Source organism: Sturnus vulgaris, chromosome 7 (assembly GCF_052056855.1).
Source record: "Sturnus vulgaris isolate bStuVul1 chromosome 7, bStuVul1.hap1, whole genome shotgun sequence".
Classification (NCBI taxonomy): Eukaryota; Metazoa; Chordata; class Aves; order Passeriformes; family Sturnidae; genus Sturnus; species Sturnus vulgaris.
In genome coordinates this window covers 36,222,943-36,239,233 of record NC_142249.1, presented here as the reverse complement: position 1 = coordinate 36,239,233, position 16,291 = coordinate 36,222,943, and the positions used below count along the sequence as shown (strand labels likewise).

At 41.7% G+C, this 16,291-nt stretch overlaps 1 protein-coding gene across 1 annotated transcript in view; it reads right to left on the bottom strand.

The window, feature by feature from the left end:
• Positions 1–1,157: 1,157 nt before the first annotated feature.
• THSD7B (thrombospondin type 1 domain containing 7B) overlaps positions 1,158–16,291 on the bottom strand; it is a 299,407-nt gene continuing 284,273 nt past the window's right edge. Inside the window, exons 22-29 of the mRNA XM_088168384.1 lie at positions 15,618–15,763; positions 10,419–10,578; positions 9,908–10,081; positions 9,722–9,817; positions 8,556–8,638; positions 7,400–7,592; positions 4,003–4,090; positions 1,158–2,305 (exon numbers count right to left, since the gene is read on the bottom strand). Of these exons, the coding sequence (XP_088024510.1) occupies positions 2,224–2,305; positions 4,003–4,090; positions 7,400–7,592; positions 8,556–8,638; positions 9,722–9,817; positions 9,908–10,081; positions 10,419–10,578; positions 15,618–15,763 (1,022 nt within the window). The 3' untranslated portion in view covers positions 1,158–2,223. The remainder of the gene's footprint in view (positions 2,306–4,002; positions 4,091–7,399; positions 7,593–8,555; positions 8,639–9,721; positions 9,818–9,907; positions 10,082–10,418; positions 10,579–15,617; positions 15,764–16,291) is intronic.

The window sequence follows — 16,291 nt, the reverse complement described above, 5'->3', positions numbered from 1 at the left end:
ATAGGGAAGAATTTCTTCCTGATATCTCATCTAAACCTGCCCTCTGTTTGAGGCCGTTCCCCCTGGTCCTGTCACTCCATGTCTCTGTCTAAAGTCCCTCTCCAGCTCTCTTGGTACTCTCTTTAGGCACTGGCAGGTGCTCTGAGGTCTCCCCAGAGCTGTCTCTTCATCACAGTTTGGACTGTAATTTACCCTGATGCTGAGGGCAATGACCACATGTTCCAGCTGTCATTTTTGCTATTATTACACCAACTTTCCCACTCCAATGCCCTGCTGAACAGCATGCTTAATTGAGTTTATTCCTTCATTATTCAGAGAGTACCACTCTGCTGACATGGTATCCCACAGACAAAATATATTAAGATCTGTCAGTGTTGTTCCTAATGGTGCCAGATCATTACTCCCCTTGCAATTCTTCCTCTGTAGATGTTACTCAGTGGTTCACTACAGGGCACTGTTGAAAAAAGATTTAGGACCCCAATGTTACTGGGAAACACCAGATCCTGCTTTATATTCCATAAATAGTTATAGCTCTAAGGTGGAAAGCAGGGCCAGCAGAATATCTTCAGGGCCAGAAACACGGGAGACAATTTCCCCTCACAATTCCATCAGCCTTTCTTTGTACTGAGGGAAGAGAAAAGCACATTCCTGACCTTGCCTTAGTGGCACAATAGCATCTCAATTTGATGCTGCAGGAGCAATGCTGGGTGGGTGGGATCCCAACCTAGGGAAGGAAACCTATTGACAATTCCATCATTTTTCAATAAAACCATAACATTCAAACCACTTTACAAAGCTGTGAATAGCAGCATGACAAGATGAGCAATGCCTTCTGCCCCAGTCATCCCCATCTGTTGTGATGATCCAGGTACCTTTGGATGGGAAAGGACCACACAGGTGCTGGGCTGATAACAATTCTTCTTTTTCTCTTCTGATTATTGGAATAAGCAGCAGCATTGAGTTAAAAATAAGACCAAGCATTCTCCAGACCTGTAATTATTCTCTCGACTTGTACTTGTCTGAACTCTTTCTCTCACTAATCACTGCAGCAGAAAATAATGCCAGAGGAGTTTGAAATCCAAGGCCAATCTCAGACTCAGTAAATGACTAATAACACAAGTTGTTTACACACATTTAATTCAACACACCAGAAGCAATTTTCTCACTCTCTTTAGCATTTTATTTGCTTATAAATACAAGTCAATACCACAAGATGGCACTTTCTTACTTGCAACACACACTATTATAAACACTTACCCTCTTCAAATGTTCCCAGAATTTTACGATATGCAACTTCTCAGTGGTTCTGAAACATTTAAAAAAGCAAGACCTTCTACAAACTGCATTTGTGTTTGATGTATATTAAATGAGGTCAGGTAATTAAATTCAAAAAAAGGAATTTATAAATATTTCAGATAAGAAAATTTAAATACAAAAGCAGAGTTTGTTTTAATTAAACTGAATAACAATTTAAACTGGCCATAATGTATCTACATGATTTAATTTAATTTAAAATCCTTTTTAAACAATCAAAACCTCTAGCCATTCATCAAAACACCTATCTACTCAGCTCCTTAGAAAATATTCTTGGTTTAGAAACCATCTATGCTTTTTCATAACAATCCTTATTCTGTCCTGTAGGTGGAAATGAAGCAAAATCATATTCCAGACTAGAAAACAGGATAAGAAGGAAGAAACTTTAAAAAACCTGATAACTTCAGACACTTCAACTCATTCTTCCTTGCATTTCTGAAAATACATGATCTGGTTTTAAAGTCTTTGAACGAAATGTAAACACTAGAAAACTCATTGTTGAAGTATGTGAAGAATAAAGAACCCTGCACTAATATAGTGCATAATGATGCTGTGTCAAACTTGTCATTTACAGTAAATGTCACCATTTCCTTGGGATTGTCATGCCTTTTTTTTTAACTAATTCCTTTCGATGTCTGTAGATTCTCTCTTTCTTTTTTCGTTATTCCCATTGTTCAACAGGAAGGGATGTAGTTTCTGGTCTCTTCAGAAAAGTTTCACAAGATCCAAGTTTTTTACTCCTTTTTTTTTTTTTAATAAAGAGGTGGCAAAATGTTCAGCTTGCAACACTTCTGTTCTGCCCAGGATATTATACATCAGGAGATTCCTCAAAAAACTGAGAAGTCAGAGAGTTCCAAAAAAGAAAGCAGTTAAGGCAGTCGATGTCTACATTTGGATTTCTTGTTTATGTTACATATCAATGTCTCCATCATAGGCCAGGGTTAGAGGCTTCTGCTGTGGTGGAGGGCTTTGATGCTGCTTCGTTTTTTTGCTGCAAGAAAAGCATTTCAGAAGACAAAATCACAAACTGTAACAAGCTCAGAAACATCATCAACCCCCAAACTTCAATTTAAAAAATCAACTTTCCGTAGTGGCTACTGAATGCTGTAACTGGGTGGCACCACATGGCCCCTCTGGTGCTGTCAGATGTGTGGTATGGACACACAGCCTGGCAGAAAGGGGCAGCCAGCTGTGCTCCCCATCTGCAGAGGAAATAAAGTGCATTCATCTCCCATCTCTTCTCACAGCTGACAGAACAAGGAACACCTCGCAGAAAAATTGGAACATGAGCTCTCTGGGAATGGGATATTCTCATTTTTCTTTGGCATGGTATTGAAGCAACAATAATTATTATAGAGAAATGCATTTCCTCAGCAGCCTCCACGTGATGGAGAAGTGTGTAATGTTATTTAAAAAATCCTCTGTATCCTCTGCTGTGAAGCCACAGAAAAATGGAGCTACACGACTTGGAAAATAAGGGAGCTGCAGCTCCTAGGCTGTTATTTGAGCTTTTAACCCAAGAGAGAGAATGAGAGAAAGACTAAGAGAGTGAAAGGGAATAAAGTGTTGGATGAGAGTGGGCAGTGATGCTGTCAGGCCATGGCTGTGCCTCTCTGGCTGCCTGCCCTGACTGGACAGGGCTTGCACCACGAATGTTTCTAAGTTCAGGCCAAATCCTTGGAATTGCAGGACACCTGGATGCTTCTCACTTCTCCCTTTCTGTCCTGCCAGAGGCATCAGTGACAGTACCTTTCCAAAACCTCAAGGCAAGCTCTGTCAGGCTGGGCTCATCTCCCCTGCCCATGTGATGGCTGTGCTGGAGGAGGGCAGACCCCCTCACCCCCAGAAAAACCTGAGAGCCCCTGCACAGAAGCTGCAGACCTGGTACCCTGTCCTTAACAACGGCTGGTAAGAGCAGCTTTAGACACAGGACATGTTTTCTCCTGATGTATTCACTGCAAAAACCTATTTAGGGATTTTCTGAGCTGTAGCAAACAGCCAAAAAACCACAATTAACACCAAGAGACCCAATCTCCCATGAACTCTTATGCCATCTCTGAATCCATTTATCTTCCTGGCATGCACAGCCCTGGCAGCAGCAAGCTCACAAGGTAATAAATGCACTGTGTGCAAAATAATATCTATTGTTTATTTAAACGACCATTTAATCAGATGCCTCCTACTTCTTTTATTGTGGGAGATAAAAATTCCATAGCACCCTTTTCTCCCCCATTCACGATTTCATAGATCTCTATTGTATTCCCACATCAAACATCATTTTTCAGCTGAATGTCCCTATTCTATTTAGTCCCTCCTTGAGCAGAAGCCAGCTCCTTCTTCCAATCACTCTCCTGGCCTTTCTTCAGTTTTACTTTCTCTTTTTTTTTTTGAAGAATACAATAAAACCCCTTTCTAATCCCAGCAGAAGTCTGAATAAATATAAGGACCTATTGATAACCAAAAATAATTCTTTTCCTGCATGGCCCCCAAATTTCTTCACAATAATGGCTGTTAACATTTATAATTGGGAGTGTTTTAATTACTCCAAATGAAGGCTCTTAGGTAGTCGAATCTCCTTCCTTTCCTGAAGCCTTGAGCATTAAATGCCTGCAATGCAGTGTTGTGATGTATTTTGGATTGTTTAAATAAAAGCAAACTAGCTTTTATTTAAGGACCTGCCATACTCACCACATCACGTAGGATGTAAAAATCAGGAAAATGATGATGAAGAACCCTCCAGCTGATACTCCATATACCCATACCTTCAGTTTACCATCTGTTGGAAGAAGAGGAAAAAGGACAGAGGTAGAAGAGAATAAAAAACTTTATTCTAAAATATCCAAAGTTTTAAGAGATCAATTTTAGAGAAATTAGTAGCATCATTGATGGGGAACACAGCAGGGACTGGCTGGGAATAATTCATAAACCTGTTATTTTTGATAGCAAGGAAGATTTCTGAAAAATCCCTAATTTTAAAGACAAAATTTTAATGGAAAGGGGCAGAAGCAGGGGATAATTGGGGTACATTTCCTCCAGGGTCCAGTGGCTGCTCTGGCAGAGGCATTCAATGCTGAGCTGCCCCAGACAGACACAGGCAACACCTGATGTGTTTAGCTGAGGGCTGAGAAGGGATGGGATTGTTCTCATAAATACCTGGGGAGTCAGTTGGGGCAAACACCAGCAAACATGAGTGGGAAAGCTTCTTAGAACTGGGAAACACTTAGGCAACAAATGGGAATAAATTCAGCTTAGAATAAAAACAATAGGCTTTGTAATAGTAAAAGAGGGATAAAGCTGGGAAAGAGCTTTCTGGCTGGGCCACAGGAGCAGCAGACAAAACTGGCTTTAAGACAAGGGAAGGCTGTGGATTGAGCTTTTTGGGCTGCAGTGAGCCAGGAGCCCTGCAGGAACCCCTCCATGCACATGTGGGCTTGAGTCTGTCCAAACATTCCCTTGTCTCAGAACACTTCACTTGGACAGGTCCTTAATTACAAGCTTTGCATTAATAATAACAGCAATTTTTGAAAGATCAATATTTCTGTTCCTCGCTCTGTTTCTGGCTGGACAGCTTTCCTTGTAGGGAGCAGGTTTGGTACTTTTCCACACAGCAGCAGTCTGAGCTGATTCACATCAACAGAGCTGCAAATACACACTGGAGGCAGGAACAGGAACCTGTGCCGTGCCCACAGACACGGTTTGACAGAGGCCATTTCAAATTCAGTCAAGTGAGAGGGACAATCACTGAGCCTGGTTTTCATTTTATGTTTGAATGACAAATTTTTTCAAAGGGAAACACATTTAATCAGATCCCATTCTTTCTCATTTTTCTTCCAGACTTTGTGGAAAGGCTGAGTACCTCTCAGATTTTTTCTGCTCCTCAAAACACTTGCAGACCATCTCCCATGTAAGAAGAGCCCTGTTCATCAGGTCTGGCTTGGTTTGTTTGAGTTATTTTGCTGAAGTCTAGGTATGAAATTTGTTGCCCTCTCATCTGGAGATGGCCAAGAAATATTTAGCAATCCTGCAAAGGGACTGTCACAGCCCCATAAAGGCATCATAGCATGTCTGATAGGAAGGCAGCTCTGCTCTCCATCCCCAGCAGAAAGGCACTGGACCATGTCATCTTACAATTTAAACAATGCTATTTAAATTGCCTCTCAAGTTGAGGAAAAGTTTCTGTACCTGAACTCTGGCCTCTCAGAGTGTAGTTAAGAGAGGAAAAACACAGCCTGATTTGTAATGTGCACTCCTGTAGAGCATTTAGAAGAACAAAAACGTCAGCCTCATTAAATCAAAAATAAAATTAGTGTTCCAAATTGTAAATGGGAAGGGAAACCACAGATAAGCTGCAGAAGGCACATGTACTTTCACTGACCAACACAATGTCAAGGACTGTGGTGCTGCAGGGTGTTAAGTGCCATCCATACAGGCAGCTCTCATCACAGACCTGCTATCAACAGCAGAACACAGAGGTAACAGTGGTTTCCTGGCTCAGCCAGCAGTAACCACTGCAAATCCCCAGACTACTGAGCCTGAGAGCCTCTTTGAGGGGAGCAATTATACATTTTGTCATGAAGTTAGACAAAGGGAAGTGATTTGAAGAGCAGCAGCCTTGAGCTGAGGTCTGAAGAGTTAACTGCAGGATGCCACAGGGTTGGTGATACACTTAGCACATATAGAACACATTTATTCCTTTCCCATATATTGTTTCTATAACATTTCTACCCTAAAATCAAGCAACACCATGTTCTGTAACTGTTTAGTCACTGTTTCTGTTGCAGACCCTGGGTGAGAGCTGGCTCACAGGTGCTGCACTGAGGTAAAGCCCTCCAGAAGCTTTTAGTGCTGCAGACTCAAATGCTGATTTAAAAAGAGAGGACTGCAGCATCCACCTACACCTCCCTCCCTTTTTCTAACCCCACAAAGGTACCAGCGAAAGAGACGACACCCAAGTAAGACAACCTACAGAGGGCCAGGGATGTTGACAAAAAGGCGATTAACCCCAAACCTGTGACTCAAACTGCCGGTGAACTGTGTGGGTGAACTGGATGAAGGGTTTGATCAAAAAGCAGCCAACTTTAAAAGGCTTCGGACTGAGCTCTGTGAGCCCAGAGACTGTCAACGCAAAGGTTAACCACTGTCTGCAAATCAAATATGTAAATGTAACATTCAAAGTGTGATCACATATATCAGACAGAATTATGGCTCCCTGAATCCCCTAACAGAACCTTTCACTACATGTTTTCTAAAGTCTCGTGTTCATTAGGAACTAATTGCAAACAAATGCAATGTCAGGTACCTGAAGAGGGGGAAGAACTGCACTGCCAGTATTTTATAATACGAGGAGAACAGATGCATTTCAGTAAAACCTGATGTGCCTGACACATTTGCTTCCCATTTTTAAAGTCCTATTTGCACTTCAGAAATTTGTTTTGAATTAATTAATCTTCAAAACAACAGTCAAAATGGGAAGGAGATATTACAGCAATGGACCAGTCTGGGCACATGAAGCCCGTGGTTCCAACTGGGAAGGATTTTATGCTGAGGATGTCAAAGATCCACCTGGGATGAACTGCTCGGGCACAGCAGCTGGTTTGCCTTTGTGGGACACTTTTAATGTTGTAACTTCAACTCTCGAGACAAAACTGTACACTTTCTGTCCTGTTATTTTCATACATTTTTGAAATAAGGCAAGAAACAAGCAATGTTTTCTTTAATGAAATCTTAAGCACTTTCTGCTCTGAAACTTCTGAAGCGCTAGTCATCAATATCTTTCCTAGTCCAAACATATTACATCTAGAAACATCATCAGATAATAGTTCTAAACATCCCCCCAAATCACGTATGAGCACACTTCTGCAAGATATTACTGTTTCATTCTGTCTTTGCTATCTCTCAACATAAGAGACTGTGATTCCTCTGTACAGGCACAAAGGTATGAAAGACAGCTCATGAGGTGGAAACTGGGAGGTCGCGCTGCAGCTCCCAGACAAAATCTCTGATGTTATCATCTACAAAGCTTGTACCCTTCTTCTACAGAAACCTTCTAAAGACAATCTATTCCGTTCATATTTAAGTTTTTCACCTGGATTAAAGGGTTGAATAGACCATCCTTTGAAAATGTCATGCATTTTGGAGTTGACAGGTTTATTTTTTCCGGCAATGGTCTTAACATCAGCTTTCTTATCTTCTAAACCTGGTACCTTCACGCAGTAATCCAGGAGCCCATTTGATCTCATTACTTCTGTATATCCTCGTTCACAGCCACAGACTCCTCTCTGGGACATAAAAGAGAATTCAGCATTAAACCAAGCAGGCACACAACAGTGCATACTGTAGGGAAAGCTTGAACAAACTGCAAGGTATAACCTGCAAGTGCAAATTCACCACCACCAAACCAAACCAGCCAGGAAGTGATACTTGCAAGCCCATTTCAGTTCAAAAAAGCCCAAATATATTTGGGGAATTATTGAAAACGAGTCAGTAATTACAGGAAAGTTCAACATATAAACATTTTCATCCCAACAGGCTTAAAAACAAGAATCTGTGGCAAATTCCTCTTGCCACTAACAATTTTCCCATTGACCCTGCTGGGCAATAGAACAGACAAACCAAAACCAATCCCCCTCAGACTCAAATCCTCCTCACATGTTTCCTCTCCAGTACTTCACAGGACTATCTAAAATGAAGCTTTCTTATGACCAAATATCCATTACCCTGGATCAGACTAAGCAGTTTCTTCAAGAGGTTTTTTAGAAGTCTGTGGTTTGCTAAACTGATGCTCAGTTTTCTGGATTTCTATTTTAATTTTTTTTAAATATTGTTTTCCTTTGCTAATTGTCTTATGTCTATAATGTCTGTCTGAGGGTCTGATACTGTTGATCCGAACAGGTGATTGATGCTCCTTGATCTCCTCTTTTACAGAAGTTTTAAACAGTCTCTTTTCTAAAGAACAGTACAAGAGCACTCAATTAAAATTAAACCAAGAGGTTTAATTTTAAAATTAAACCCCCCCCCCCCCCCCCAACAAATCCAAACTTGCAACACCACATAAACACTCCATCATTCATTTGTGCAGATTATGGTTTCTTTTCAGGATGAAATTCCCACAACATCCTCGAGGTGGTACCACGGACAAACTAAACGATATTCTAAGCCCTGGAATGCAATCTAGGATGCAATCTAATTGATTAGATCTCACGGAGTTAATTTCCCAGCGCTGTTCTGCAGCGAGCAGTTACCTGTGTGCAGTAGGAGAAGGGTTTTCTGCACGCCGGGCTGCAGTGCTGGACTTGGGCAGGTTTCGTCCGCAGAGGACACCCTCCTGGAAAACAAAACACTGAGTGCCTCCAAGGGCATGTTTCAAAATGCTCTTGTCACCGTATCACCACAGTGCAAGAAGTGCTTGCCTGCTTATTTTACAAAGTTAAATACTAGTCTATTAAGCACATTAGCATAATATCTGTAGGCATCGCATTAATTAATTTGCCTTAACAAGGCTGGGAATCATTATCATACCCATCTTGTTAATGGAGAACAGAGATATACAGATTTAAGCAATTTGCCACTGGCCACATAGGAAGCTGGGGACAGAATCTGGAATTAGATGCAGATCTTCTGTGTCCTCATTAATGGCTCATCTACATAAAAATACATAATCCACATAACGCCCTTGCCCATCCTCACTTGGGAAAGCCTGTGTTTCTATACGAGTAAAAACACGTTAATGAGTTCTTAAATACTTGGCAACCTTTGCACATTAGACTTTTGTTATTATCCTAACTAGTCATCATAAATAGAACTAGACATGAACATCTGCATTTTCGTTTCTACACTCTCCTCATTTATCCTGTGTATATTGAAAGAAATCCCATGGATATGCAGCCCTACTGCCTTTGTCAATCTCTCATGGAGCTTCAAAGTTCTGACCATGAATTTCCCTTTTCATCCTGCACAGGCAGAATTTGTAGGTCACGGCAACAGCAGGAATCTCACAGTTTGAGTGATTTGAGACTCCTGTGTTTTGAAGGAACAAAAGAAAAGGAGAAGAGGTACAGAAGATGGGGTCTCTACCACGCGTGTGATGTTCTCCTCTGCTCTTCACAGCCACAGGAAGGTTGAACTGAGGCAGTGCAAGCCAGCCCAGGCAGCCCTTTAGTATGTGTGCACTCATTTCTTCCCATGACTAGCTTGACACTAAGGGCAATTAGCCCAAATACTCCTGTGCAATACATGTGTGATGCTGGGCAGACAGCAAGGCTGGTGAGCTCCCACCTGTCTTCCTACACACAAAAATCCAAATTGAAATTCTAGAAGAGCGAGGAGGGATGCCCAACTCCCTCTGAGCAACAGATGCAGAAGCAGAAAAGCCTCATTCCCAAGTGTGCCAGGCCATTTGGGGACATACCTGTGACATTCATTCCATCCGAGCGCTGACACCACACCGTGCGCACGTTGTCTCGCCAAGGGCTGGTTTGCCACACGTAGTCGTAACACTTCCCTCCTGCAACATCAACACCAGTTATTCTTCACCTTGCAGCAAGCCCAGAACAGATTCCTGCTGGGCAGGAAGCAGTGCTGTGGCCTGAGCTACCTGAGCAAGGCCGTGTCTCCATCTCCTGTCCAGAGCAGCTCTCCCGATTCTCTGCAGACTGGACAATGAAGGCTCTGGATCGAGACTGGTGCCCACTTGTCTCAAAGCTCCTGCCACTGATGCAGGTGAGCTCACAGGAGCTCCACTCTGACCACTCTGAGAGGTGGCAGTCACCTGCACATTGAAACAAGAAATCACAGGTTTTCAAAATGAATTAGCCTTGAAGGATAAGGCTAACCTAAGCATATAACAGCTTTAATAGTGAAATATCCCTAGGATGCCAGTAGTACAAAGTATTTGGATTTTCTGCTTCATGGGATATCTCATTTTCTCAAAAAACAAAGGAAGACTTGCTCAGGTGGTCTAGAAAGAGCAGACTGAGAATTTACCTGATCTGCTGAAGCACAGATTTGTACTACAAGGGCTGACAGTACTCAGAACTATGGGAGCATGTCCACCTCAGACAGCCACCACAGGCAGAAAACTCACTGTGTCCTTCCAAAACCTTTACCTGGGCAAGGCACAGAGCAGGGTAACTGCAGCACACTTTCTTTTGATGGCAGCTCACCACATAATGCATTTTCTACTGGTTTGGATGTAGCAGAAACTGATGCATCATGCACTACACACGTGAGGTTGCGGACTTGCAATCCATCTCCACACTGTCCACCCTGGGGGATGAGGAAAGGGAACAGAGGCACACATCAACGACATTAGCAGATAACAGAAGAAACACAGTTGATTCTGTATGAGAAGTCTTCAAAGATGCAAATTTGGTCTGCAACAGTATCCCCAGTTATGAGAAGACAGATGGAGATCTCTGTACATCTCTCTACAGAAGCTCGGAGGCAGGGGCAGGGCCACACATGAAAGCGTGTCATTATTAAAGGTTTGGAAGAAGATACATTCATAAAGGACTGTTACCATCTTTGAGGTCTGCCCTTCATGCCTTTTACTCTAATGAATTTACTGATTCTTAATAAATGCCAAGTTAGATGAGCACAAACATTTTCGGCTTCTCTCAAGAAGCCAAGAGCAGGGCTTGCCCATAAGGAAAAGATATTTCTTCTACCCTCCTTTGATGATAAACCCAGGAAGAGCACTCCCATGATTTAAACCCTGCAACAGCAAAAATCCGTACTGCACTGTGGGCTGTCTGTGTCATGTTCAAAAGGGAGTGACCAGATCTGGAGCAGAGATCACCAATTCATGTCACACACTACCAAAACACCAGCCCAAGTCAGCCATCACCTGTCAGCACTAAACCCCATTTGAACAAGAAAAAGGAGGCTCCATCTGAGTCACTCCATGCTCATCATCCCAGTCCTGAAATACCCAGACATACACCAAACTCCTGAAGACGACATTCCTTAGTGGAAAATCAATATTCCTTGGCTAAAGTTATGATCAAGGGCTGAGGATGCTCTGAGAGATGAAGCACTGAGGCTATTTCTAGAGGGTGGAATGGTTTCATTCTCATCAGATGAAGAGCTGTGATGCTGTTCAGGTGCCTCATGTCTGCATGATGCCTTATGAACGCACACCTGAAGCCTCGTGGAAATGGCACTTCAGAAAAATTCAGTAAACAAAACTCAAGAAGAAGGAGGAAACATTGCCTTTATATAACCAAGGGAAATGCTCCTTTGGATTTCCTGGCAGTGGATTCTTTTAAAATAATGGACCTCATCTGCAGAACAGAATGGCTCCTACCGAGTGCATTCATCCAGCAGCAGGCTTGCTAGCAGGAATCTCAAGAATGCCTCTCCTGCACACACCTGGCAGCTTTTTTATTCTCTCCCTCCCTTCTGCTGCAGATCCACAAGAAAATGGAAGTAAGAGCATAACGAGCTGGATTTAGAGCAGCTGCTCATCTAAAGCATCTTAAAGAAGTATTAGTGTAGATTTACTATATGCAGCCAGATTCCAGGTTTTTAACACAGTGTTTCACTTTACTCAGTGTGTAACTTGCTGTTCTAAATTACTGTTTCACTGCTGAAACTTCTGTTGTGGTCTGAGATTAATGGTGTGTGAAAAACTTGTCCACCTGTCCACTGGGTTAGAGTGCTTAGGAATGGCTGGTGGGAACAGAAGATGAAGGGAGAATATTCTTGGGTGAAATGGACACTAATCAAACTGCAATATCTCCAGTTTGAAGTGACTCAAAGAATAACTAAAGGATTGGAGAAGACAAAATAAACTTCTACAAACAGTATGTAATTATTTATATACATATCAATATATAAATAATAAGAGGAATATTGAGAAATAAATAGGTCAAAACAATAATTGTTTTCAGTATAACAGTTTCCACTATAAAAGGCTACAGGCAACACTTCATTTTTCTATCACACTATAGGAGCTACATTCATATTTTCTAATGTCTAAGTACAAAAAACAAAAACCAAACAAAAACCAAACAAAAACCCCCCAAAAATATAAATTTAAAAAAAAAAACAACAAAAAAACCAAACCAAAACAAAAACCAAAACCCAAACCTATGAATTCTCAAAACAATCCCAAAGAGAAAGATTTGCTTTTTAACAGTGGCTCCCACTTGCTTGCTTTCTTTCAAGACCAGCATTGGGTTTTTACAATCAATTGAACACACTTAAAGTGTCACCCTGTCACTTACAGAAGAAGCTTTTTGGTATATTTGAAAAGGTCTTAAGCAATGCAGGAACACTGCATTAACTTCCTTATCATTCTCAAAATTATTCATGTCCCCAAAATCACACATTTGAAGATCTAATTAAGAGGTGTGGAACCAGAGGAAGTTTGTGCCAGCAATGGCACACTGAGGATGCAGGGAATAGCTGTTAATCAGAGGAGAACTGACAAGGAAACCATCACATATTCAAAACTCAGGGGATCAATCCAATCCTTTGTTGTAAATGCTCTTCTTTGGAAGAAGTGATCCTCTGAGATTTGCCTAGAACCAGGATGTGCCTCTTGAGTCATGACCTCCTTGCTGGAAATATGTAGGAATTTGACTTCCACAAGGGATTCCTACCATTTGTCTGCAAAAATTCCTATTCTGACCCTAGGGAGGATGCAGAACCCATGTAGGGTTTCCTAAATACAGGATGTACGTACCCCTCCACCAGCACCTGCATGGAGCCTCCACCTCTCACCTTGCTCACTGTGGTGGGAAAATAAGGAGAAGTTTTACACCTCCTGTGTTGGACAGTCAGGAACCTCTGGAATTCAGTAACACACTAATGCAAGGCAGCATCTCCATGAGCCTTCCCTCACATCACATCTGATACTTCCCACATGTAACACTCTAATAAGACAGGAGGTAACAGCCCTAATGAGCTGCTTCACCCAGATGTGGCTTCAAGAAAAGTTTTCCCTTTTTGGCTTTTACTGGAGTTCATGTGTTCACAATTATTTTAGGTAAAGACTTGATTGGGCAATGCTTTCACAGGTTGATGAGCATTTAATCAGGTAAAAGTCTCTCTAATGAGGGAGTGTTACGTGATCACATTTAAGGGAGTGCTTTTAAAACTGTTAGAAAGGAAAGGTTCTTTTTTTAGGAATGTCAGCCAGCTCAGTGTTTGATGATGCCTGGCTATTCCACTTATATTCCCTTAACGGAGAAAATGATGAACAGTGTCAGACACTGCTAATTTATTTTCTCTTTCTTAAGCTAATCAGGTTAAACCACTTCAACTCTAGGATGAAAATGATTTAACCCTGTAACTCTTTCAAACTGGATGTACTGACCAGTTCCTAAGTTCTGCACCCCTCTGAATGCAGGGGAAATGCCCCATGCTGCCACAGGTGTGCCTGCGATGTGTGCAATTACTTGGGGAGCAACACACTGATTTCCATACTGTGACAATCAGCAACACAGAACACTTTGCATATTCCTAACCATGAAGACACCTCTAATTATTCACATGAAGTCAATTTAGCATAAAATAGTCCTCCTACTACTAGGAATTGCAGTCTCAGTTATAATACAAGGAAAAAATATTTTAGCCTTATAATTAATTGTCCCGTTTCTATTATTACAGGAAGACACTTTCACACCATGCATTCTGGCCTTACCATAGGATGCTTTACCTTATTTCACAAAGCATCCCTGAAAACAGGACTTCTGAAAGCTTTCTTTAGAATGCAGGCTTAAGCTTCTTTTCCAGTAAAGCACAGGAATAAATCAACCTGTATTTATGAACTACATTTAATTCCTAAGCACCTCATTAAAGAGAAGTGAACATGAATAGAATGGCTTCTCTCCAAAACAAAGCAAAGGGGAGAGAAACTGCTCTGTGGTAATTGAAGGAGAGAAGCAGGCTCTAACTCACTGAATGCAGGGATGGTATAATGCTGTGATTACTCGCTCTGAGCTGAAATTTAGCTGGGTTTGGGATGGGCATACTTTAATCTGCACAATGTGTTATTTATCTGGAGTAAGCCATGGCCTTGATTCAGCTCCCCTACTAATTTTTTTTATCAGCTGTGTTAGCTCCTATGAAGGTCTATTCCCTGATGTTTAACAGAATCTGCTTATGTTAGCTAGATAAAATATCAGCTGATACTACCATTCTATTTATGTTCTACATATGTTATATATATTTTATACATGCTGAGCACAGCACATACAAGAACCACATTGACATCACTTGTAATGAGTTGCTGATTAGAGAAAATATAAATACACTTCTGTTTCTCTGATCTTGGACTGTCACAATCCAGATTTCATTTGTGAAAACCTGAGAAAATTCTGTGTATTTATTGTGTCACTCACATATTCACTACACGTCCCTCCACCACACTGAGAAAGCACGTGGGTATTCAAGGCACTGGCAGAGCAGAAATCACAAGGGATGTGTGTCTTTATGTGCATTATTGGCTTCAATCTCCTACATGATATAATGTGGAGAAGCAGCCACAGATCTGGCACAGGTCTTGTCCCCTGGGACCAGACAGGGCTCGTTTCCACACTTCTCCTACCTCCATCTCACCAGCCAGATTTAAGCAGGCTGATAAACCTCACTGTGAAAGATTCACCTCTGCTCAAACTGGGTTACCAACTAATATGTTTTAATATTGGAAATGTGATCTAACAGATAAGGAGAGAAGAAAAAGCATGGAGGGGAAGAAAAAGTCAATTCAAGCTTGATGGAAGTTCACTGCCAGTGAAAAAAATGATGGCCCCAGTGCTGAGCAGAGGTGGCAGGCGCAGGGACAGCACATGGGAACTGAATCCAGACAATTTTAGATCATTAAAAAGATAGCCAGGGTAAGGAGAAAGTAGAAACCAGCCCTTCATAAATAACTCACACTATTGAACTGGAGACCTGAGGGGGAAGACCTGCTATAGAGTCCTTCAAATAAATGGAAATAAAAAAAGATTAAAAAAAGGCTAAGCTGTCTTGATATCTAGTGTATCTGTTTTCTTGTTAGAGACATTTTATGTAATTAAATTATAGGTCACCATGACTATGGTCAAACACATTCACTCCATAAATCCCCTGCAGTAATTCTATGATCTCACAGTACTTGAACCCAGCCATTTTCTTAAATGGCTGCTGATGGTTGGAAGATGAGGGGCAAGGATTCACCACTCCTGAACTTCTCCTCTTCCCTACAGCCCTCCACCAGCCACAGAGACACCTCGAGCCCATGACCAGCAATCAATCCCACAAGGTGACGATGGATTTTTACCGTTCCAGGCATGGAGAAGCTCTGGGAAAAGCCCTACCTGGACAGTGCAGGGGGACCAGGGGCCCAGCAGCCAGCTGTAGCAGGGCTTCACCGGGCAGCTCCTGTGCTGGGTGAGCTGCTCCGGGCAGGGTCTGCCCTCGCCCGCTGCCCGCAGCACCACGGAGCGCCCACGCACCATCTGGCCTAGGGCAGGCAGCACACAGCCCGGCAGAGATGCAGCCAGAGAGAAGGAGAGAAAGAAACAAAAGAAAGACAGATTTTGTAATTTATCAGCATTCCTAGTTCATTTCCCAGCGCTAAAATCTGTTAAAAAAGCAATTAATTGGGAAGAGTGTTTGGATAATAGGGATGAGGTTGCTAAGTCTAAGAAACGCAGTCACTGATATTTTCAAGCACACTTTTTAAACGTGGTTTTGTATGTTTTCCAAATATAGTATTTGTTTATGCAACACATTTAAATACTTGACTAGATCCTGATTATTAAATATGACAGGAAAATAATTCCTATGGCAGCAGCATTTCTACCATTACACATTCAATATGTTTCCAGAGATTTTTAACAAATGAAATTTTGTTTTTATGAGCAATTATGTGGACCTAATTTGAAAACTGCAAACACTGTAGTGGCTATTACCGCCCATAACCACTTCTACCATTTCCATTAAAAAACCTATTTATTATTGGTGAAAACTTCTTCAGCCACTGAATGGA